Below are 24,219 nucleotides of genomic sequence, written 5' to 3' on the forward strand. Positions count from 1 at the left end.
CTGAGTAAGAAGAAAACTTTTTTTTTTAAAGGCAAAAGATCTGAGTAGGCATTTCTCAAAAGATGATACACAAATAGCCAGCAAGTATTAGAAATAAGGTTCAGGACTTCTGGGAGAACATGGTGGACAGATAGCAGCAGCTACGGAGGCTCTCTGAAAGACCCCACTTAGAATTCAGGAATGGTGCTGCGTAAGGAATCATAAGCAAGAGGAGATATGCCCCCAGTGACCCAAGAACGAACTGGGCTGAAAGAAACCAACTGGGAATGCAATCCTGGTGCTATAATAGGAACAGATAAAGCCTCAGCGTGGAAGGTGGAGCCCGCGCCATTGGAAGCCGTGATTTGGGTTTCCCGCCACTGCTGCTGCTTCTGCATCAGCTTGGCAGGGAGAGAGACGCGCGGAAGCTCTGAGAATGGGAATCGGTGAACAGAGTTGAGAGCGGGATGGGCAGGGAGCCGTGCATCCACCTCCGGTGAGTGAGGGAAAACTGGGACTCTTCCACGGTCTAGGAGACTCCAACAGAGGACATTCTGGGACCAGGCAGACTTGCGGGAACAGGGCGCTGCAGTGACTTCAGCCACCAATCCCCCTCTCAAGCGGGATTGGTGAGCAGTGCCTAGCCCACATGACACTGCTGGCTGAGACCCAGTAAGCTAGCACAGCCCAGGTCCCAGCACCTGAAGGTGACCTGGAGGGGCAGGCGCCGCATAGGCTGCCTGGTCTGCAACTTCCTGGTGTGCTGCGGTGGGTGGGAACATCTAGCCGGTGCAATTCAATCAGACTGTCGCTGACAGGGAAGGAAGCTGGGCCTCCTATATATGCTTGCATATATAAGGAACAAAGAATATGGGAAGAGGCAGCAACAAGAAAGGGTCCTCGGCCCCCAATCCTGAGAAAGAGGCAACAGCAGACACAGCACCAATAGATATAAAGCGCTATCTCGAGAGCCTCATAGACAAGTTCAGGAATGAAGTTATTAATGACCTGAAGCTAAACATAAGCAGAATAGTTAGAGAAATGCTAAGCACCACCCAAAAAAAAAAACAGATGATGGAATGGAAGAACAGAAAAAGAGGGGAGAATTGTTTAATGGAGAAAATAGAGAAAGCATAGAATACGTGAAGCAGGTTCAAAGAGATTACCAGGAAACTAAAATCTCTATCAAAAACTGGCATAACAGCTTGAAAGAAACTAAGGACAGATTATCTGAACTGGAGGGCAGTTTTGTAATATGGGAGCATGAAATGAAAAACTTCTTAAAAATAACAAAGAAACAAACAGCAATAATACAAAGACTAGAAGATGATAAGAGGGTCTATAACTTAAGAATTAAGAACATAAAAGAAGAAGTAGGGACACAAACAAATGAACTACAAAAGCTACTCACAGAAATAATCCAGGAGAATTTTCCTAATTTAGCAAAAGGTAAAGATACTCAGTTGTATGAAGCATACAGGACCCCAGCCACCTACAACCCAAACAGAGCAACACCCAGGCATATAATAATTAAAATTCCAGAAATCCAATACAAGAACAGAATACTAAAAGCCATCAGAGACAAGAAACAGATCACTTACAAGGGAACACCCATCAGAATTACAGCAGACTTCTCAGCACAAACCATCAAATCACGAAGAGCGTGGGGGGAAATAATTCAAGCTTTGAAAGATAATAATCTCCAGCTAAGATTGATATATCCTGCACAACTATCCCTGTAAAGTGATGGAAAAACAAGGTGCTTCCAGGATAAAGAGGAACTAGGGGAATATGCAACCACCAATTCAACTCTACACAGAATACTGCAAGATATTCTAAAAAAGAAAAATACGAAGAATCCAGAAGTAGCGGCAGAGAGGCCACAATGAATGAAGCAGAAAACAAAATGAAGAAGACAAACTGACAATTAATGACAGAAAAAGAGCTCAAAAGAAATGAGGCAGAGAAGACTGGATGATAGGAAAAGCTATTTTGGAGAAAATGACGTCTTAAGAGGTAATACTGATTTAGTATCATCTTGTTTTGAAGTCTCATCAAGCTTTTGTTCTTCTGTCTCCATTGGTCTAAACAGGTGGTATCTTAATGGATTTTATTATATATGATAGTATAAGCAAAACCTTTTATAGACAAGGAGATTATACAGAAACCATTGTTCATTTTCTGTTAGTTGAGTCTAAATACCCTGTAATACTGTCATTCTCTTAAATGGTGTTACATTGTTTTGATATATTTGATGCTACAGTATATGAAGTTATACTCAAAGATTTCAAGGAAAGAGACAATATGGTAACTACTTTTATGCCGGGATAATCTTGTGGTGAAACACTATTTTGCTTAAATGGTTATGTTTTGATCTGCGCTGATTTGCTGTTATGTCCTCTTTTATCTCAATCTCCATTTCATTATTTACTTTTTTTATCCTTTTAATTAAGGGAAAAATAAATTAAAAAATAGCAGGATATATTATAGTAACCCACTTTGACTTTCCATTATCTTGATTTAAAGCCCTGTATTGCTCTCACCATCCTGTTTTGACTGATGTTCCTCTATTCTGTTTTGCTTGATAGTACCAGGTTCGAAAGTTTAGGCAACAGCTGTGAAGATAGTGGGATTCATTATGATGCCCATTCTGTTTGACTATTATCTACTTTTAAAGACCTATAATGTCTTCAATGTTTTGGTTTTGTTGGTTTTGTTCTTTACTGTTTTGTTCAATTTTATTATAACTAATGATATAGGCAATTCTATTAGAGATAGCGGGAGGCATCATGGTAACCATTGTTGATCACCTAGTATTATGCTTTTACATTATCTATTACGTCCACCCTTTTGATTTGACTGACTGTTCTGTTATGTCACATTTGGTTCTACTCTCTTCCAAAAAATTAATAAGAGCTGTGGGAGCAACAAAACCCAAAATGTGTAATTGTCATTGTACAAAAGAGAGGAAAAGAAAGTGCTCTAAACGATATTACAAAAGAGAGGAAAAGAAAGTGCTCTAAACGATATTAACGGCATGTATATTTAAGTGTATAAGATAGATAATGATATTAATGAGTTTTGTTGGATCATTGAACAGAACTGTTTGCAGTCTCACTTTTGGAATGTCCACTTTATAAGCTTTAATTTTGTAACTTGAACAATTATTTGTAAGATGACAATATGTAATCCATTAACTAGTGATTTCCTACTGTTTATTTTTTTTTGTAAATCTGTATAACTTGTACCCTTTCTCTGCTTTTTTTTTCTTTTTCTCCTTAAATAAAATTAAAAAGAAAAAGAAATAAGGTTCAGTACCACTAATCACCAGGAAAATGTAAATCAAAACCACAGTAAGCTACCACCTCAGATCCATTAAAATAGTCCCCATAAAAAAGAATAATCATGACAAGTGCTGGTAAGGATGTGGAGGAACTGGAACCCTTGGTGGGAATGTAAAATGGTGTCACTGATGTACAAAACAGAATGGAGGTTCCTTAAAAATTAAACACAAAAGTACCATATGATCCAGCAGTCCTACTTTTGGATCTATGCAGTACAATCAAAAACCATTGTGAATGTTTAAATTTTAAGAAATTTACTAGTAAAAGACACATTGCCATTAATCCCCCACAAAATACCCATCCCTTGCCTCGAACATACTTCTCTCATCATTCTTGCCAATTTGTGAAGCAGTTCTAGAAGTTCTCTTTCATGATTGTCTTTAGTTGTGCTGCCTCAATGTATAAAACCAATTCAAAACATTTATCTTTCAGGGTCATTTTGGCTTCAGAGAAGAGCCAGAAGTCTCACAATGCCAAATCTTTTGAATAAGGTAAATAAAAGACACACCATAATATTTTGTTTTGTTTTGGTACCAGGGATCGAACTCATGACCTAGCACTTGCCAGGCAGGTGCTTATGCCACTGAGCTAAATCCTCAGCCCTCATGGTAATGTTTTTACGAGCCTGCCTTTCCATTGTACAGCATTTGCATAAAGGCACTCATGAAAGAGGACTTCCAGAACTGTATCAGAAAGCCAGAAGATGGATGAGTTAAGAGTCTGAAATGAGGGGAAGTATTCTGAGGGGACCAATGTCTTTTACTGCAATAATTTTTAGTGTAAACACTCATTGAATATTTTGATCACTCTACTGTATCCAAAAGAATAAAAACCAAGATCTTGAAGAAGTATCTGCACACCCTCTTAAAGATAGCCAAGAGGTGGAAGCAATGCAAATGTCCATCCAAGGATAAATGGATAAACAATCTTTGGCATGTGCATACAATGGAATATTTCCTTAAAAACAAACCTGCCACACCGTGACATGGATGAACCTGGAGAACATTATGCTAAGTGACATAAACCAGTTACAGGACAAATACTGCATAATTTCACTTATGGGTGTACTTAAAAATAGTCAAGTTCATAAAAACAGTAAATAAAACAGCAGCTACCAGGGGTTATAAGGAAGAGCAAATGGGTAGACAGTTCCAAATTCAAAGATGAAAAAATTCTAGAGATTTGTTGCACACAATGGATATACTTGGTACTATTCCACTTCACAGTTAAAAAAGTTAGATGGCAAAATATATTTTGTATGTTTTTTAACCACAATTCAAAGTATTATTTAAGGGAGGAAGAGCTGTGAAAAGCAGACTGACAGTTCCTAGAAAGATTAAATGTCATTACACAATAGCCCAAAATTCCATTCTTATACACTTACTCATGAGAAATGCAGACATATGTCCATATAAAAATGTATTACAAACGTGTCCAAAACAGCATTATTCATAGTAGATAAAAGTATAAACATCTGGAATGTCTACCAGCTGATGAACAGATAAGCAAAATGCAGCATATCCATACAATAGAGTATTATTCAACCCTAAAAATAATAAAGTACTGAGAGATGCTACATGGATGAACCTTGAAAACATGCTAAATGACAGGAGTCACAAAGGAACACACAGAGTATGATTTCACTTACACAAAATGTCCAGAACAGGCCAATCTACAGAGATAACAAAATAGACTTATGGTTCACAGAAGCAATGGGGAAGAGGCGCTTGGGACCAATATCTGGTAAGTAGAAAGTTTCTTTTGAAGATGGTGATGGCAATATATCAGAATTAGATAGTTGCAGTGACGGCAAAGCATACTACAAATCACGTGAGTGAATACCTTAAAACGGTGATTTTAGTCTTAATTTTAATAGCAAATTTGAAAAAAAAGTGAAAGCAATAATACCAGCAAGGTCATTATCCAGCGAGCCGTAGAAAGTCACTGAAAGCTTTCAAAATGCATAGGAACATGTAAAAGACCCCTGTGGTCCAAGTGTAGAATGGAGGGCACAGGAGTGGATGAGATAATCAGGTCAATGTTCCAGGGAAGTAACATCTTACACTCTGACGGTGGAATGGGTGGTATGAAGACAGACAGACAGATTTAAGAGCACTTCTGGACATAGAAACTACTAAATTTTCTGAGATTAGATGAAAATAAATGACAAAAGAAGTATTAAGGCTGTTAGGTTTGTAGTATGCACTACTAGATACGGATGGATGACTGGAGGAGGAACACTATAAAACAGAGATACTGATGACTTGCACTACTGTGGTAATTGTTATGATAAAATGGTATTGACTGGGTGTGGTAATGCATTAGTTAAGAGGGAATGAGATGAAACTGGTAAGTCCAAATGTTATCAGGTCTGAATACCTATGAAGAGCCATATTATCTAGGGACAGTGAAACAATGCTATAGTAAAGAATGTGCTCTGAACAAAAGTTCTGTTTGATCTCAGCTTTTTAAATAAATGTCTACCAGAACATAAGAAAGTACACTACCTACCTGTGCCTATGTGGTAAGTTTCTCAAAGTGTACACCCATCGTTCAAAGTAAGGTAACCAAAGTAACCAAAAATGCAGCATGAATCATGTCATGATTTATGACCTGAGATGCTTATTTCATCCCAGTCTTCACCTTATTTTTTCAAATCAGAAGATAGAGGACACTGGTTCATGAGTTTCCAAAAAAAGAACTTTTTTTTTTTTTTTTGTCTTTTTCCTTTTTATCGGTACCAGGGATCGAACTCCTGACTGCCTGCTTGCAAGGCAGGCACTTATGCCACTAAGCTAAATCCCCAGCCCCTAAGAACTTCTAAGGGAAGAGATGTAGAGTCATTGTGGAGGCCTAAAGCCATCTGAAGTCAATTTCTGGTATCCCTTTTTAAACTCTAAATTTTACTGTAGCAAACATAAGATACTGAAGAGCAAGGATGTACTCTTTCTGCCGCTGTACAGACTACGTTTGTGTTCCGAACATGATTTTAGGAGGGGGACCTCTAGAAAGTGATTAGGTAGAGCACAGCCCTCATGAATGGACTGACTTTCCTTGTAAGAGACACAAAGTACTCTCACCTCTTTCTGCCATGTTGAAATCTAAGTTGGCCATTCCAACCCAGAAGAGGGCCCATAGACTTTCAGCTTTGAGAGCTACAAGAAATAAATTTCTGTGGTTTATAAGCCACCCAGCCTTTGGTACTTTATTAGAAAAGTCCGAACTAATTTGGAGGTGTGACATAGTTCCCCCTTTGTGTCCTTTTAAATTGACTAGTTCCCCTGCTATAAGTGCCATAAACAATAAACCTGGCACCATTGTTCCAGGTAATTGCTTTCTCTTGTAAATAGGTTATTCTCACTAAAATCCCATGAACTTCAGTCCCAGAAGGCCAGTTTGCATGCCAGCTCCTCCATAAACATCTCCTCAACCACTGCAGCCACAGTGAGAGCTAACATCTCCTTCTGAACGTCTACTGCACTGACCACCTACTGGCCTTGTGTGGAGACTAATAATATGTATGTCTTCCTTCTTGTGCCAGATTGCAAGAATAGGGCTGGACCTTATACTCCTCTCTAGCACATAGTAGGGCATGAACAGTATTCAAAGAAAGCTTGTGGTTGATGTTTTCAAAACCAGAAGCCTAGGATGGACATGGTGGTGCATGCCTGTAGGCGCAGCTACTTAAAAGGCTGAGGCAGAGGCTCATTTGTGGCCAGTTCAATGACAGCCCCAGCCACACAGCAAGACTCAGTCAGAGAGGGAAGGCAAAAGGGAAGGGAAAGAGGCCAAGTCAATTGTGTGGTATGCTATGTATCTCTTTTAATCCATATTACCAGCAATTACATTAATTGTGGAGCGTAAAGGACATCCCTACTACTTACACAACAGGTATAGCTTACATAATCTGCTGTTACTTATTTGCAACAATTCCCTCCTGGTTTCTGCTCCCTGCTGATCTGCTGGATTACTGCATCTTCTAATACGGTTGCTTGCCTCATTCATTCCATCCAAATCATAAAAGAATTTATTTTCTTTTATAACACTAAAAAGACTGAAACAAGAATAACCAGGTATTTCTTAGGGGTTTCTATGAGTATACAATTTTTTTTAAAACCCTGGGAAAAAGATAATACTTCTAACTATTGCCATACAATTAATTCATTTTATTAGCCCAAGAATTTTATTTTTCTCCATTGTGTTCTTTTCCTGTATAGACATCCAGTAAATCCACTACATGGAACTGTTACACAAAAGGTTTTCTATACTACTAAGAGCTAAAAGCTAACCATGTATAGAATACGATGACGTAATGATGCAAATGAATAGAACAAGAAAGGGTGAGGGCCATAAGGAAGGCTCAAAAGTCAGGAAAAAAATGAAAATCCACGAACTTGGTGATGCTCCAGAGAGGAAACCAGCAAGTGTTGACGCTAAACTGGCAGAAACATCAATACTTCCTGGCTCCCCCACTGAGTGCATCAATTTACCACCGCAGGCTGCTCTTCTGCTGCAAGTGACAAATAGTGAATACTGTCAATAACATGAAAAGAAATGACCCATAATCAAGAAGCATAGCTGTGGGCAGTAATGAAAAAAACTGCCATTGTCAGAAGTATCAGACTCAATTCTGCTGATTAGCTTAATTACCTTGAATAAGTCATTTCCCTCCAAAATCAGTATTTCAGAGAAATTTTGTGTTGAGTTACCATGGCACACATGAGATTGCTATAAGGCCTGCTTGTAAGATTGTGCTTGCATTGTATCTGGGGCCTTGAATTTCAGGAGTATTCCTATCACCCTATATGACAACAGCAGTATGCTGTCCTAAATTGTTAGTACAAACAGTATTTATGCTGAATATCTGCTTTCCTTCTGGGAAAATGGGATTTTGATAAATATTGGGTATGGGATGCCTAAGTGACCAGCTCCCAATAAAAACTAGGCACTGAATCAAAAGTGAGTTTCCCTGCTAGAGAAATTTTATACAAGTTGTTGCAACTCGCAGAAGGAATTAAGCACATCCTATGTGACTTCCGTGGAAGTGGACTGCTGTAAGCTTGAGCACATTTTCCTCTACACTTTGTCCCACGCACCTCTTTTCCTTGCAGACTCTGCTGTTTAACCTTCCATGGAAATAAAAATAAGAATACCTACAAGCAAAGCCCTGTGAGTTCTGTCAGTGAATCACTGAACTTGGAGGTACTTTGGGTAGTGTTGAGTACTACAGCAAACATTTTTCCAACACTGTGAAGTATTATTATGCCCATTCTACAGATGAAGAAACTGAAGTAAAGGTGAACAAAGAGTGTGCCCCAAAAATAAGTATTTTAGTGTTTACTATATGATATATGGATGTTCCTAAATTGTAGTGAGCCTAAGACCACCTGTAATGCTTGTGAAAAACGTAGTTTTCTGGAGCCTATTAACTCAATCTAACTAAAACTTAGATTGAGTAGCCAAGAAACCTCTATTTATCATAAGCATTCAAGGTGATCCGTATACAAGTCATTCAAGGACCACATTTTGAAAAAATACTTTGATGTATATGATCTATAGTCTACGGTGCCCAATTTCTCAAGCTAAGTAGCAAATGGCAGAAATAGGACTTTCACTAGGCCTCTTAACAAGGTTATTTCATAACTCCTTCCCAATTTTTCACATCACAGTTCCTCTGCTTCCCTGTAGCTTTTGGCTACAAGTATCCACCCAGTTGACTATGATTGGGTATAAAAAGAAGAAAGTACGGGACAATCCGAAGGGTTTTCCTGAATCCAAATTATGTATGCTTACTACTGTAGATCAAATGGTATAAAGCTCTTAGAAAGTTAACAATGCAGCTTTGGTTTTCAAAATAGACTTAATGTACTGATGACAACAGAAAATACGTGTTATCAACTATACCTAACAAAAAGAATAGGAATGTGCTTGTAATTTCAAGTACCAAAGACAGTATACTAATTGTAATGTATGAAGAAAGAGGAAGGGATTAAATATTATCTTTAAAATTAATGTATTTTATCCACTGAAAAGGACATTATAGTATTTTCAGTGCTACACATTTCTGCAGCGCAGTCTGAAATGCAGAAGCTTCTTGGTAGCTGCTTCCTCAACTCATCATTTTTCACCTGCTATTACTAACCCATCCTGTGCTATCAACTCAGTTCAAAACAACTCAGCAAGTATTTACTAATTTAGTACTGGTTACTTGATGCTGTGCTAGTTGAAAGAACATTATCAACAACCCTCTTCTGATTTTTCCAAAAATACCACGATAAAGAGGATATGACTAGGAAAGTATCGGCCACTTAATACTTTAAGACAACATAATAGAAGAGCATAAAAAACAAAACATGGTTATCTTCTTGAGCAGGCTAGGCCTCACCAATCCTCCAATATTCTATTAAATATAAGGCAAGAAATCAATGACAGTCTGCACTTCATAAATACAGATTAACCTCCTAAATCTAGATATACCTGGTCTGACATCATCTATAAACCACATCTTCTATAATCAAGAAGTCGGCTGAACTAGCAATGCATCCATACACTGCAGTAATTGAGGGGCTGCTTGCCAGTGTACTGGCATAGGGCATCCCGCATCCATAGCTGCAGCACTGAACACTCATTCATCATTAAGCTGCAGTGTTAACATATGATCCTCACTGATCTATACTTACCAGGCCAACAAGGTAAACAGTAAGTAAACAAAAACTTGAGAGCAGCATCCAATTTGCTTGTGGAAGTCAGAAGCTTACTCCATCCAACTAGAAAATTCCTCGAACCTCAAGGATTCCAGATGTAAAGGGTTAATCTGTATTAAGTACTATAGATATACAGGAAATTCTATCACCCTCAAGAAAAAAATTGTGTTTTGTATCGTATATATACATTTACCCTCTTTGCAAGAACTAGTCAACCACGCTGGATAAGCAATCAACCTTGATTATTTCCATCACTCAACAAACCAGTATCGAAATTCATGTAACAGGTGAGTTTTTTGCATACACGCAATAAGATTAGTTGTGGTCTTTCCAGGGGCCACTGGGTCTTTTCACGGGGCAGTCCACTAACAATTTGGGTAAGGAAAATGCTCATTTGAACAGCTCCATCAATATGGAAAAAGCCAGCTGCAAATGCCCAAATCATAATTCTGCTAAAATGTTCTTAGAAACATGGGAAACTATCTGATGCATAGGAACTCAACAGTATCCACTAAAGGACTGGCTTACTATTAATACTCATAATCAACAGTAACAAAAAGAAAACCTTTACTGAAGGTATTTAGAAGATACTGCTTCATGCTGCTCAATAATAACTAACCAAAGGGAAGACTAGACAAAATCTATTTTCACCTGTGTGAAGATTTACTTCAAGCTGTACAGGTTCATTTTGTAATAGGTTTCTGCCTTGCACAAGGTCAGCCTAGCATCTATCTGCCAAACCATAATTTGGTATGTATATGTCTTATCAAAGGTGTCGAATGCAACAAACTCCATTTTTTTGAGACACAATCTCTATGCAGTTCAGACTGGCCTTGATCTCACTTTGTAGCTCAGACTGGTCTCGAACTTTCAACAATCCTCCTGCCTCAGCCTCCCAAGTGTTGGAATTATAGGAGTGTGCATCATACCCAGTTAATAAGCTCCTTTATATCTGACAACCAGAAGACCTGAAAATAACTGAAATTATACAATCTATTTTTGGTAGAAAGACAAATGTAACTTACTCATAAAAAATTTAAATTTTTGTGGGCTATCACCAACACATTAGATGTAGTACAGTTACCATGCCCTCTAAAGCTATGATCATAAATGTAATGATAATTAAAATTCTTCAAGATAGAAGCCTTGTCTGTTCTGCTCACCATGTATCCCCAGGACCTATAACAGCACCCAATACACAGAATGTGCCCAGTGAATATTTGTTAAATGAAATAATGTTCTATAGAACTATAAAATGCCTGAATCACATACGGTCAGTACAGCATAAGCATTAGATATATTCCAACACATAGAAAACTATTAATTAGTATATGATATACCCCAATTAACTAGAACTTCTAATTCTTCACTCTGACTAAGGAAATCATTTACTATAAACCAACAACTATGTATAAGTAAAGGTTTTTTATATGACACATAGAAAAGCTATTGTTTGAACAAATATTTATTAAACACTATGCAGCAGACACTGTGCTAGGGCTAAGGACATACTGTGAACTGTGTGCCACAGCTCCTTTCATGCTAGGGTAGCCTTTCAAAATTGGGGTTCCTCCTCCAGCTGCATAGGAGAGCAGTTAACTTATTACATACAATGTGTGAGGTGGGAAAACAGGGCTTAATTCTCACTAGGTTGTAAAAGACTGGTTGAGGGAGTCATGTAAGTTAAAAGGCAATTATAATGCAATATGATAGAAAGGTTGCTTTAAGTAGTTCAACTAATAGCCCTACAGGTGTATGAACTACCTGCTAGGAGCCAAGGCACAGACCATTTTGTAAGACTTCTTGTGTAAATGCGAAAGTACTGCAATGCATATATGCAGATTTATTTCTAAATATAAAATACAATCAGTATTTTCCACACTCAGTACTGTCGGGCCAAAGTTATTAGGGAACTGAAATAGGAAAAAAAGGTTTAATTACCCTGGTAATTTTACAAGGAAACAAAAAACCTGCCTGTTTCTTAAAAAAAAAAATTTTTTTTAAATTTTTAAACAGGCAATTACTCTAAAAAGGCAATTACCTCACTTAGTTTGTTAATTGCTTCCACATTGTTTCATTAGAACTAGCCCTGCCTTGGACTCAAAATAATAAATAATAAACAATACCCTATTTTATTAATTCTTATTTTGTAGTTTTAGTCTTGAGAGTTTTCATTCTTCCTTGTACAGTCTAATTTCTTTCCAGTCTCTTTAGAAAGACATTTCTGTGTGACTTTGTCACAATATGTTACACGATTTATGTAACTCAACCAGTTTGATACCTACTAGAATCAGAGTTTAAAATGTACTCCAGTTTTTCAGTCAATACCAAGGATAGACATAGCACATGGTGTAGAACAGAGTACAAGTTTATCGACAATGGTTATCAATGTTGTCCCTTGTTTCCTTAAAAAGAATTGTCTATTTTATTAGATATTATAAAGTTGGACAAAACAGTAGAGAACAAGACCAATAAAACTTAGGCATTGTAAACATTACAGGACTTCCAAAGAAGACAATAGTCAAACCAGAATGGGTATCTTAGTGAATCTTATTGTCTTCAAAGTAGTTGCCTATGTCTTCAAACTTGATACTATCATATAGAATGGAACAGAGTCTAATCAGTCAAAACAAGATCGTGGGAGTACTACAGGACTTCAAAACAAGTTAATAGGAAATCGAAAAGAGTTACTATTTATATATCCTAATTTTTTTGAATTTTTTCTTTAATTAAGACAAACATAAGAAATGACTAAATAATTTTTTTTTGAAACAATAAGGGGGAGATTGAGATAAAACAGGACATAACAATATAACAATAGAGGTCACAGCATGACTGTTTCAACAACCTAGTACTTCACCACCTTATAACCTGACTTAGCCATATTTGACTGTATTCTTCCCCCCCCCCCCAAAGAAAGTAATAAGCACTAAGGAGTAATAAAATCCAAGATGTGTAAATTTTGTTGTAAAAAAGAGAGGGAAAAAAAAAAAAGAAAAAGAGCTCTAACGGATATAACAGCAAGTGTGTTTGGGGGTGTTAAATAGCTGACTTTATCAATGTTTTTGGAACATTGAACACAGCTGTTTGCAGTCTCCCTGTTTGAATGTCCACCTTGTATTCTTTGATACTGTGATTTGAGGAACTATTTTCAAGAAAATAGTGTGTAATCTACTAGCAGGCAATTTCTTACTGTTATGTTTTTTTGTTTTGTTTTGTTTTGTTTTGTTTTGTAGTTCTGTATTGCGTGTACCCTTACGCCGCTTTGGTTTGTTTTGTGTTTTTCTCTTTTTCCTCTTAAATAAAAAAAAAAATGTACTCCAGTTTTTCACAATCACAATAAGCTTTCATTATCAGTGATCCAGAAATTCACACCTGTTAAAATAACATTGTCTGACAACCTAAACTGACTGTATCAATTTGGCCAAGTCCCCCAGTTTATTTTATCAAGAAACATTTATACATATATTTTTTCTTTTTTTTAAGACAAGATGTCTCACTATGTAGTCCAGGCTGGTCTCAAACTCGTGTTGTGCCTTCCACGAACACTGAGACTGCAAGCACACACCACTACGCCCAGCCTCAAGAAACATTGTTGTTGAATCTTTAGCATGAAATAATTTAACAAGCCAAAAAGAAGGGTAAGAAGGGGCTATTCTTGTTACCTATCAAAAACTCTTTTAAACCTAAATGAAAATTCTACCACAATTGCTAGGAAACTTGATACAATTTTTCAAAACTATTGTTTATTTGTTATTTATGAAGGTGTTGATTAGAAACAGACAGTGCTTTCACTGCACTCAAAGACATCCAACTTTCAAATCAATCACTTAAGACACTCCCTACATGCCTAAATCCTAAAATGCTGTACACCAAATCCACCAATTTCTATTTCAAAACTGTCAAAAGGGAAGTTATAATTCATCACAATGGAAAGATCACAATTATTAATGGCAAAGATGTCCAGGCTGTGTCTTCAAAACCTACAATTAATAATTATTCTAGCATGAACACATAGAACCTGGAGAAACAAATAGCATTTTTAAACGACTCAGTAAACACAAGTGAACTGCAAAAATGATAAGATACCTAAGACACTTATTTCCCAGGTTGGGTTTAAAATGTAATGAAAGCTTTCTTCAAACATGTGTAGTCCTCTAGTTTTCAATGTCCAACGACGACAATCAGCACTACAGTGAGTTATTTAATACTGAAAGCCAATTTTAGATAAGTATAGGTCTGCCAAAACAACCCAAATGATTTTGAAAGGAATATCTTTAAACTATTAAAACAATCAGAAGGACAGTACATTACCTGGACTGTAGTGCAAGTCTGTGCTCCACCTAAATCTTTAAACTTTAGCCTCCTAGTGTATTAAATTGGGAATGGCCCCTCAAAAACTCTGAGCCAGGCAAAAGATGAGAATAGCTTGTGGTTTATTAATCTAAGGGATCTAAAATTTGTCCTTCCTCAAAATTTTTAAAGTCATTTTTAGCAAGGAAAATTTGGTATGTTTTCCATTCACTCCAATGGTTTGCAGTTGAATCTCTGTCCTAGGCCTTAGGCTTAGATTTCTTAAGAATCTTCCAGCACACTGTACTGGTCCAAATTCCTAGGACTTAACCATAGTCATGTCTGAGCAGGCAAATGCAAGCAGTTGGACCTCTCGGCCAAAACAATGAGGTCAAAGCCCCTTTCACTGTGAGCAAAAGAGATCTTCGTTGGGAATGCATAGGTCTAGCCTCAAACCTGCAGGCTGGCATCTCAACAATTGCTGCAAATTCTACTGCATGCCCCAGCTTCCTGGGCCAGTACTGCTTAATTACTACACTAATACAATGCAGACCACTCAGCAAAAGAGAACCAAAGGGGGCTTTTTGACCCATAATTGGGGTATTCAGTTTCAAGTGTTCAAATCCTTCTTAAAAATGGGATTTCAACAAAATGAATTTAAGACAATCCAGAGCCCAATTGTTTTCCAACACAAGGGTGCCAGGTGAAAAGATTATCCTATTCGTAAATACTACAATTAGCTCTTCTTGTCACCTTTTTCTCTGTCACCCTAAAACACTTTGCCATCACATGAACCTATGTGAAATAGAATTATGAAGTATATTGCTCTTTTACAGCCTGAAGACAAATGTAAGAACCAATTTTAGTCACTTGCATTAGCAAGGAATCCAATGCAAGCCATTTCCTATGGATGTGAAGGTCTTTGCTAGGTGTAACCTTTATCGCTCTGTGCCACAGGTAATAATCTGCCACTGTTTTCACACTGCATGTTTCCGAGGTAAACATTTTCAGAAAAACACTAACATAGCATTACCGTGATGGTAATTAATATCCTAAGAAGGAACATACAACTATTACTTTCAGCCAGGGTACATTCGAGAAAGTTTCAACTGCAGAAAAAAATGAGAGCAAATTCATCTGATCTATGAAAAGTACGTTAGCAAAGCTTTGATTAAGAATAACTTAACGAAAAGAACCAAATGGACAAGTTCTCAAACGAATACTATAAGGTCGATGGGGGAAGCAGTCAGCACTCAACCTTTTTAACCACTGACAAATCAAAATTTGGAGATGAACCCTTTCTTTCTGCATCGTTGGCAGAAATAAAACCTATTCCCGCCACCTCCTCTGGAAATTAAGGAAGTTCCTACAAATAGCACAAAAGTAAATGGCTCCTACTTCACTTCATTCTTAACGTATCCAGTAGAAATACACAGGTTACTCTATAAAGTCACAGTCAGAAACCGCTTCTAGGTTAACCCTCTCACGGAAATGCAATTCCCTTGCATAAAGGAAGGAGACGGGGCCGGAGAGTCCAGCCGCACCCCGCCTTCTCCTTAGGGTGCCAGGTCTGGGGCCATCTGTCCCTCCGCAAAGCTTCAGTCCCTTGCTTGGCAGCGCTGATGCCGCTTCCTCGGAGCTCCGCAACCCACAGCCCGCCCAGACCCTCGCCTTCGCCATGACCAGAGCCAGCTTCCAAGACCAGCTTCTAAGCTGGCTCTCCAAAGTTTGCCCGGCCCTGGGTCAGCAGCCGCCGGGCCCAGCTTTGGGCGACGCGGAGTCCTACTCTAGCCTGGGGCTCTCTCAGTCCCCGGCTCTTCTCCCGGGCCATCACAGTGACAGGTCTAACGCAGGTTTACCTCCATGTGCTCATGGCAGAGGAAACAAAAGAAAGCTTCCTCCCTGATAATAAAACGCCATCTTCGCCTAATTGGCAAACTGAGGGGCCCCCAAGGCGGTCCCCCCATGAGTCCCTAGACACCTGGCTCACGGGCAGCCCCGGCTGAGGCTGAGTTCGCAGCAGCCCGAGGCAAGGGTCCCGGGGCGGGGGTGAGACGCTCAAGGCGCCTTACCTGCCGCCCCGACGCAGCCGCCGGGCACCGCGTCTTGTCTCGGGGAAAAATGGAAGAGGGGTGGCGAAAGCGCTGTCGCGGGGGAGCCGCGCAGGGGCCGGCGAGCAAGCCACCCCGGACGCGTGGAGCTGCACGAGTGTACTTACAAAGCGATTCAAGCTCCGGCGGAACATCGCGTCGAAAGCTGCCGGCCGCGGAGCTGGGCTCTGCGGGGCTGTCCGGGAAGGCGCCGTCCACAAAACACACTGCGGCGGGGGCCAGCGGCGCAAAGCGAACAGCTAGGCACGCTGCCAGCCACCAGCCCCCCGCCCGCCCTCCTCGCCTCTCCGCGCTCCCCGCCCCCCAGCCGCACGCGCCCTGGCGCCCAGGCCCCCGCCCCGCCCCGCCCCGCCCCGCCCCGCCCGCAGCCAGCCCGGCCCGGGGGTGGCGGCCCCGTCTCTCCCCCTTATCTAGCCGGCGCACGGGCTCCCGGCCGCAGCCCGCGAAGCTAGCCGCGCGCGCGGGGGAGGGACGGCGGAGGAGCACTAGGCTCCTCCTGCGGGGAGGGGGTGCCCCAGTCTCTCCGCCCGCGCCAGCCTGGGCACCCCGCTGTCTGCACTCCGCCGGGTGCGGTGCCCCAGCCTGCCTCCCGCCGGTTTGGGCGGACGCCCTGCTCCCAGCACAGGGGACCCTTCTGGAGGCTCCCCGCGCCTCACCTCCACTCAGCCTGACACTGCTGCCCTGTCTGCCTGCAGCCAGTCTCCCTCAGCCCTGCCCCAACTCGTCCCCGCGCCGCTGCTCTGGCAGCCCTTCCTCGGCCCCGCGCTTTCGTCCTGCACCCTGACTAGGAAGTCGTGGCACAGCCGGCCGGCCAGCCCTAGCCCAGGAGGCGGCCCGGAGCACCCCGTGCCCGGCCGGGCGGAGCCCGCGCTTAGGGAGGAGTGAGGACTGGCGGGGCACCGTGGAGACCCCAGAGCGGCCAGGGCGGGGGATGAGTTCTCAAGGCCACCCTCTAGACGTCTAGGAAGGCGGGGGTCTCGCGTCTCTACTCCCACCTATGCGGCTTTCCCGCTCCCTCCACGTCCTGCCTCCCCACCTAAGCGAGCCCCCTTACTTCCACTTTCTCAGTAAGGTTGTAAAGTCAGGCTTTGTGTCGTTGCTGCTGCGCAGCGGGGCGGGATTTCCCTGCCACCCCACCTCCCGCTCGCTCCCGCCCCCAGCACTCGCGGAGCAGCCTGGGAGTTGTAGTCCAGCTGTCCGCGCGCTCCGCCTGCTACTGCGGGCTGGGAGCTCCCCCACCTGCCCGGCCGGGGTTTGCCCAGAACGTTAAAGGAGGAAGCGGCCCAGACTGGCGGAACCGCGATGCTCCAACAGCAACCAGCTCGGTGTGAAGGTTTGGGGCACTCGGTAAATTCCTAGCTGTGGGAAATTTAAGGGGGATAAATTAAGCGAAGCCCCAAAGCTGGAAGACTCCCCGAGAAGAGTGCACTAGGTAAATCTGGACATTCTCAGCTGCTAAGTTAGGGTTGGACTCGCACAAATTTAAAACTTGAAAATGAAAACCTAGTCTAAGATTGCCAGGAAACTGAGCATCACTCACCCCGCTGGCACCGCCCTCTGAGGCGGGGCCTGAAACTGGTGGAGAACTTGCCGATTTTGCTATAAAAAAGTGGAGTTCAGGAAAGGCTGTGTGGGACTTTCGCGGCGTCATATTGTACTGCCCATGTAGAGCTGGGGACAGGCCCACCTACCCCACAGTCCTTCTCAAAAGTCGCAGGGCCCTTCTCAGGGCATAGGCACTTCTTACTTTTACCAGGTATTTTCTTTGTATGAGGCCCTGCACTACGGGCTGAACTCAGCGATTTCTTAAAAAACGTGATCCCAATCTACTTACGGGGTACAGACAAGCAAAAATGACAAGTTAGAAAGTACTGGCTGCTAGGGTAGAAGTTAAAAGTCCTGGAGGAAAGAAAAGGGAGGGACAAAGCCTCTGATAGAAGGATTTAGGAAACTTTCCTGAAAACTCCAGAGACTAGACTGAGCTTTGGAACCTAGGAAGGCTCTGGGGAAGCCTAGGGGCAAAATGTGGGATGAAGAGGTCAATGAGAAAGGGCAGGCCAACCTAAGGAAAAAAAAAAAAAACTCTCCATCTTGACACCCTGGATGGGGGAAGGAGTGGCTAATGAAAGCTAAAACCCAAAAAGAATTTCGGAAACTTGCTGTAAAATTTGAACTTTCTGCTGACAGCAAAGAGCGTATCTCCAATGAAATGCAAATGGCGGAGAGCTAAGGTTTATTCCTAAACTGCCCTAACTGCCTAAACTTTTTTCCAATTCTTCCCCTGCAGTGGCCCTTCTGTTTGCTGATGCTTTCAGCTATGTATAATGGTTTTAAACATGCACTTTAGGGTGGAGGTTTAGCTCAGCAGCTCAAGCTCTTGCCTGATAAATGGGAGGGAGGTCATGAGTGCAATTCCTGGTGCCAAAAAAAAAAAGAAAAAGGTAAACGATGTACATTAAATGTACATTAAATAGATATTAGGATATTTCACTTTATTGAGAAGCTGGATCTAAATTTTTGCACCCTACTATTTCAAAGACTTGTTTTCAAATAGTTTATTTTCTGGCTTTACTTAACTGGAAAATGGCAACTACTTTGATTTCATTCACTAAGAATTTGCTGAACTATGGGCAAGCACGGTTCTAATATACCAGAAGTGAGAGCGAGGTAAGCAAGTTTGTGTCATTTGTTCTACACAAATATCTAGAATCTTTATTGATAGGATATGTCCTTATCAATAAAGTAATAGAAAACTAATGTGAACATTTGGGGATGCAAGTGCTTCCTAGTAATATCCACATTCTATTTTGTGAAACAAATGGAAAAACTTGTGCTTATAGATTCAACAAATCAACTTATAAAAAATTAGAAACCTAGAATATTTTGCAGTAGTCTCTCACACTGGTCCTCTATCATGTCGCTGCAACTTAAAAGCAATGATTTTAAGATCCCTCAAAATATTACAGAATGATTGCTCATAATTTCATTTGTTTTTATAATTATATATCTTGACCCTCATTTATTTCAGCCCAACACCTATAACTCATCTGTCCAGACTAATTCACTTGACTATGGAAAAGCAGTTCCATACAAATCAAAATATGCTCAGCAATACGTGAAATGTATGCAAAAGTGATTTTTTTTTCCTATCACAAACTCAACCTGAAATTAGAACTACTCTCACATGCATCCTTTAGAGTCACTCCCTTGTGAGTTTTTTTAAGACAAGAAGAAATTATTTTTGTTCTTTTCAGTGCCTCTTCACAGTTTCCAAAGAAAACCCAGGTGTTGTAGAAAGCTGATGCCAATGACTATGAAAAGCAGAAATCAGCCATCGTTTTCATTTGGCCAACTCCATAAACAGAGCTGTAAAAACTAACTTCCTCCTGCCTAAACTCGTGGCACGTAATGCAAACTCTTTCAATGTATCAGCTGACTGTAGCAGAAGCCCTGTTTCCAGCAGGTAGGAATTCAGAAAGTCCTCTTCTCTTCTCATTACCAATTTAACTACAGATAATGCTTGCTGCCCAGGGGAGGGGGAAGAGGTTCTGCAATCCTTTCAATTCTGTTGCCCCATTTCTGTGCAAGTCATTCAGGAGCCTTTCTCTATTGCCATCCCCCAACACACACACACACACACACACACACACACACACACACACACACGCTTTGTTCTTTCCCACTTTCAACCTCAACCCCTCAGAAATCTCGTTGTGATAGATGGACCAAACGGCCACTAGGGCACAGGATACAGACCACGCTTTTGACAGAGGAGAACAAACTGCTGGGTTGGCAAGCAATTTGGTGATACAGTAGAATGATAATAGGAGAAGTCACTACTTGCATCTAATACTAAAAAAAGAAAAAAGGAAGAAAAAATGAAGTTGTCATATCCACATTTGAAGCACCCTATCATCAGCATGTTTAAGAATTTGAACTATGTCTGCTGTGCTTACAAAACAAATATCCTAAGACTACCTTTTGAACAAGTGAAATGCCTTGACCCATTTCAAGGCTTTTAATGTTTATTTAAAAATCGGTTTTATTCATATCTTAACTCTTGGCCCTCTCCAATTTGTTTCCCACATTGCAACTGTCACAGGGAAGTGACTCCCAACCTATAAGATGTCAGATGTGCTGAATTTGTATCTCCCAATAATCAAGCATGAAGCTGGGTGTGGTGGCACACTCCTGTAATCCCAGCACTCTGGAGGCTGAGAAAGGCAGATCCTTGCAAGTTCAAGACCAGCCTGGGCTCCAAAGTGAGCCCAAGGCCAGCCTAAACCAAATAGTGAGACCCTGTCTCAAAAAAGACACACACACACAAAAAAAAAATCAAAGAAAGGACAAGGAGGGTAAGAGTAGGCAAAATTTATTGGGAGGAAAGCCCCTGAAAGATAGGAGGGGGCATGAAAGTAGGTTGCCTCTGAGGCTCTTTGTCCAAGGGTAAATTGTGCACAAGGGTAATTATGGTTTAAGCTCTAATCTACCGATAGGATTTCAAATATAGTAGCTTAGCTAATATCCATCCAATAGGGCAGTTAAGCACATAGAGAGGATACACTGTGGGCATCACTCACTTCAGCTTATCTATAATTCTAATGTAGAAAAATCAAAGGCATCTTGGGGAGAGAATTAGGAATATGGGTCAGGGTGTTCTGACCAACCCAGCTGTACATCTGACACCTTATCTAGGCTCACTGGGCCAGGTAATGCTGATTACAGTACAATTTCAAGCCACTGTCTATCTCTAGGAAGACCTTAAGGCCAGAATCACTTCCATTTTGTCTACAAACACAATTATTGAGACAGTCTCACCATGCAGTCCAGGCTGGTCTTGAACTCACTATGTAGCCTAGGTGCCTCAAACTCACAGTGATCCTTCTGCATCAGCCTCCTGAGTGCTGACATTACAGGCATGCACCACCACACATGGCTCCCAACACAATTTTGTTTTGTCTCATCTGTGAGAGCCCTGCTTTGAGGCCCCAGTCCCTCTCTGACTGCCTGTTAATTTCTACCTAACTTGGCTATCTATACTACAACCACAACCACAGATACATGTTTGCAACATAGATGAAATCACTTTCCTGTTTATATCTTTCCAAGATCTTCCCCCTTAATCTTAAAAAAAGTCCCAAATCTGCCATTACATCACCTACAAGGTCTTGAATTCTCTGACTCTTATCTTCCTTTCTAGCCTCAAGTGGGCAGCCATCCCTCTTATTCATCAGGCTCCACCCCTTTCATCTCTTGAGTTCCCAAACCTCCTATCCTCCTGTTAGCTTTTGAACAGGCAAGCATCTTGCTGGGAGGCTTTCACTAGTCTTTGCTATTCATCCTTCAGATCCCAGCTTAAATGTCACTTCCTCAGATGAGATCAGGACTCCCTGTCATTGTGCTCCAAATAGCCTATTTTAATTACATCCCAGGGTACTGGCAGATGAGGTTAGTAATCATAGAGAATGGCACAAGTCCAGGGAAATTGAGAATGATCTAATATTATTTTGCTTTCCAAAAATTGGAAGTAAGTGTATTTTAGAAATTATATCAAAGGCAGGCACGGTTCTAGAACTAACCATTACCAGGATGTCCTTGGACTAGGGGTGGGGGGTATGGTTCTTGCCTAACCTTCAGGAAATCCTGAATTTTCTCCTCAATATGGCAAAAAATTATTTTTAATCAAAGTGGAAGGGAAAGGTGATCATTAGGAACCACAATGGGTTTACTAAAATGTAGATTAAGCTTCAAGATTTGGAAGAAATTATTTTTACTTCAAAATTTTACACCCTACCAAAATATATCAGGAGGCTAGACAGAGAAGAGGTTAGAAACTACAATTTCTAGCAGAGCTTGAAACTACTACTATTTTATTTGGAAATAAAGAGATAAATAGCTGAAGAGACAGCTGAAATAATGAGAAGTACTTGTCTCTAAGAAGGAAAGAAAGAGGTAAGGAACTTTGCTCTTTGTGGGACTTGTAACTGTTTAACTTATTAATTATGTGCATGCATGATTTTTGTAAAAATTATCTGAGACTTAAATAAGCATTTGGACACTAACAGGAATTAGTAATATAGGACCTCCAAATGATATAGGGGAAATAAATGTAACTCCCAACCTGCTAGATGTCCAGTATGCTAAGTTACTGTTCCCTGAAATCAAAGAATAAATTATAAGAAACAACAGAAGACCAGAAAATGTTGTTGAGGGAATACAACTCCTGAGAGAGACGGGAGAGGACCCAGAAAATGGGTTGTTGATAAGCCCACTTCTCCAAGGAAGTTTTGTAGAACAAAATCACAAGGAAGAGACAAAATCATAAGGTGGGTACAACATGGAACAAAACTATGTTCAAGCAGTAAGATTACAAGTATAGCTGCTCAGGGAACGTTGATCCAATGGGGAAGCAGTTCATGTAGCAAGTGTCCATGGAAAGAGCAAGGACTTTTTTGGAAGAGATGAGTCAAGAGATCCTGGTCACCCACCTGGGTGACTGAGGTCTATCTAGACATTGTTGGATCAGATGATACCAAGTGTAGTGTATTTCTTATCCCTTGGGGAGGCATGTAGGCCTGTTCATTATGTATTTTTTGTGAGGCCTGGCTTTCAATGGATGTACCTCCAGCCACAGCTGTAATGTGTTCTCATCCTCTGCAATGAGTCCCTTGAGGCCTAACCCTGACTGCCTGTAGTATTTCTACCTAACTTAGCTGTCTATGATAGTACGAGAACAGAGCCCAAAGGGGAAGCTAACTACCCAGCAAGACCCCAGTGTGAGTCCATACAATGGGCAAGTAGGACCAGTGGTGTGGAAAAATCTGAAGCAGCAGGGGGAATATAAGCCAGAGGAATTTTGCTACTTTTATTTTTCTTTGTTTATTTGATTAGTTTTCCTTTTACTGTCTAGTCATGGGTTTTTGTTTTTGTTTTTGCTTTGTTTGGTTTTTTTAATGATTATTTTGGGGAGGGTGTGTGTGTGTGTGTGTGTGTGTGTGTGTGTACGTGTTTTCTCTCTTTTTTCTGTTTTCTCTTTCATGACAGATTTATTATCTTTCTCTTTGGTTTCTTCTATTGATCTTCTGTCTCTCATCAACCATCTTGCTTGATTTTATGATACTTTCACATGAGTAAACATTGACTTGTCATTTTCTGGTTCACTTCAATACTCATTTGCTGTCTCTTCCATTCTTTCCCTCCTGTGTCCTCCAGTTTCCCAAACCTTGGACAGTCATTCTTTGCTCTCCACTCTTGTTCCTCCTATGTTTGACCTCATTCTTCTCTATCATGCCCCCATCCCTCTTAACAACCCTTACCCCCACAACAGGGTAAAATCACTCCACTAAGGGTAAAATCATTGCATATACAAGTTCCTGGTATATGTTGGATTCTGTTATATAACTGTAGAATTTGGTCCTATCGTTAAGGGTATCAGGTTAATAGTTAGCACAGTTTGTTGGTAACCAGGCTGTGCTCGAAACTATTAGTGCTAACTATACTGCTTTACCCAGGATGCCATATGTGTTATAATCAGTTTTTCTCCCCTGTATGACAATACTGTGATTGTATACAGTCATAACCATCACCATAGTTCACTGCCAAAGGACAGGGTACTGAATCAAATAGATAGCAGCATCTCATCCCTACCATTGGGAAGGTAGGTTCTTAGGATAGACACAAAGACCACCTACATCTAGAAGACATCCTTCAGGAAGAGACAATTCCTAAGGAAACACTGATACTAGGAATAAACTATCTACTACTGTAAGAAATCTATGGCCATCAACA

General features: G+C 40.8%; 1 protein-coding gene across 8 annotated transcripts in view; it reads right to left on the reverse strand.

The window, feature by feature from the left end:
• Positions 1 to 17,504, reverse strand: part of Atp11c (ATPase phospholipid transporting 11C) — a 179,743-nt gene extending 162,239 nt beyond the window's left edge. For 7 of the 8 annotated variants that reach the window (XM_063246480.1, XM_063246477.1, XM_063246474.1 and 4 more), the window contains exon 1: positions 16,539 to 16,717. In XM_063246480.1, coding sequence (XP_063102550.1) covers positions 16,539 to 16,565 — 27 coding nt within the window. In that variant the 5' untranslated portion in view covers positions 16,566 to 16,717. Of the gene's footprint in view, positions 1 to 16,538; positions 16,718 to 17,485 lie in introns of those variants that run through there. The other variant, XM_063246475.1, reaches the window with a different exon arrangement.
• Positions 17,505 to 24,219: the final 6,715 nt, after the last annotated feature.

The sequence above is a fragment of the Cavia porcellus genome, unplaced genomic scaffold, assembly GCF_034190915.1.
Source record: "Cavia porcellus strain 051 isolate PalLab524CR breed Dunkin Hartley unplaced genomic scaffold, mCavPor4.1 scaffold_3, whole genome shotgun sequence".
Taxonomy (NCBI): Eukaryota; Metazoa; Chordata; class Mammalia; order Rodentia; family Caviidae; genus Cavia; species Cavia porcellus.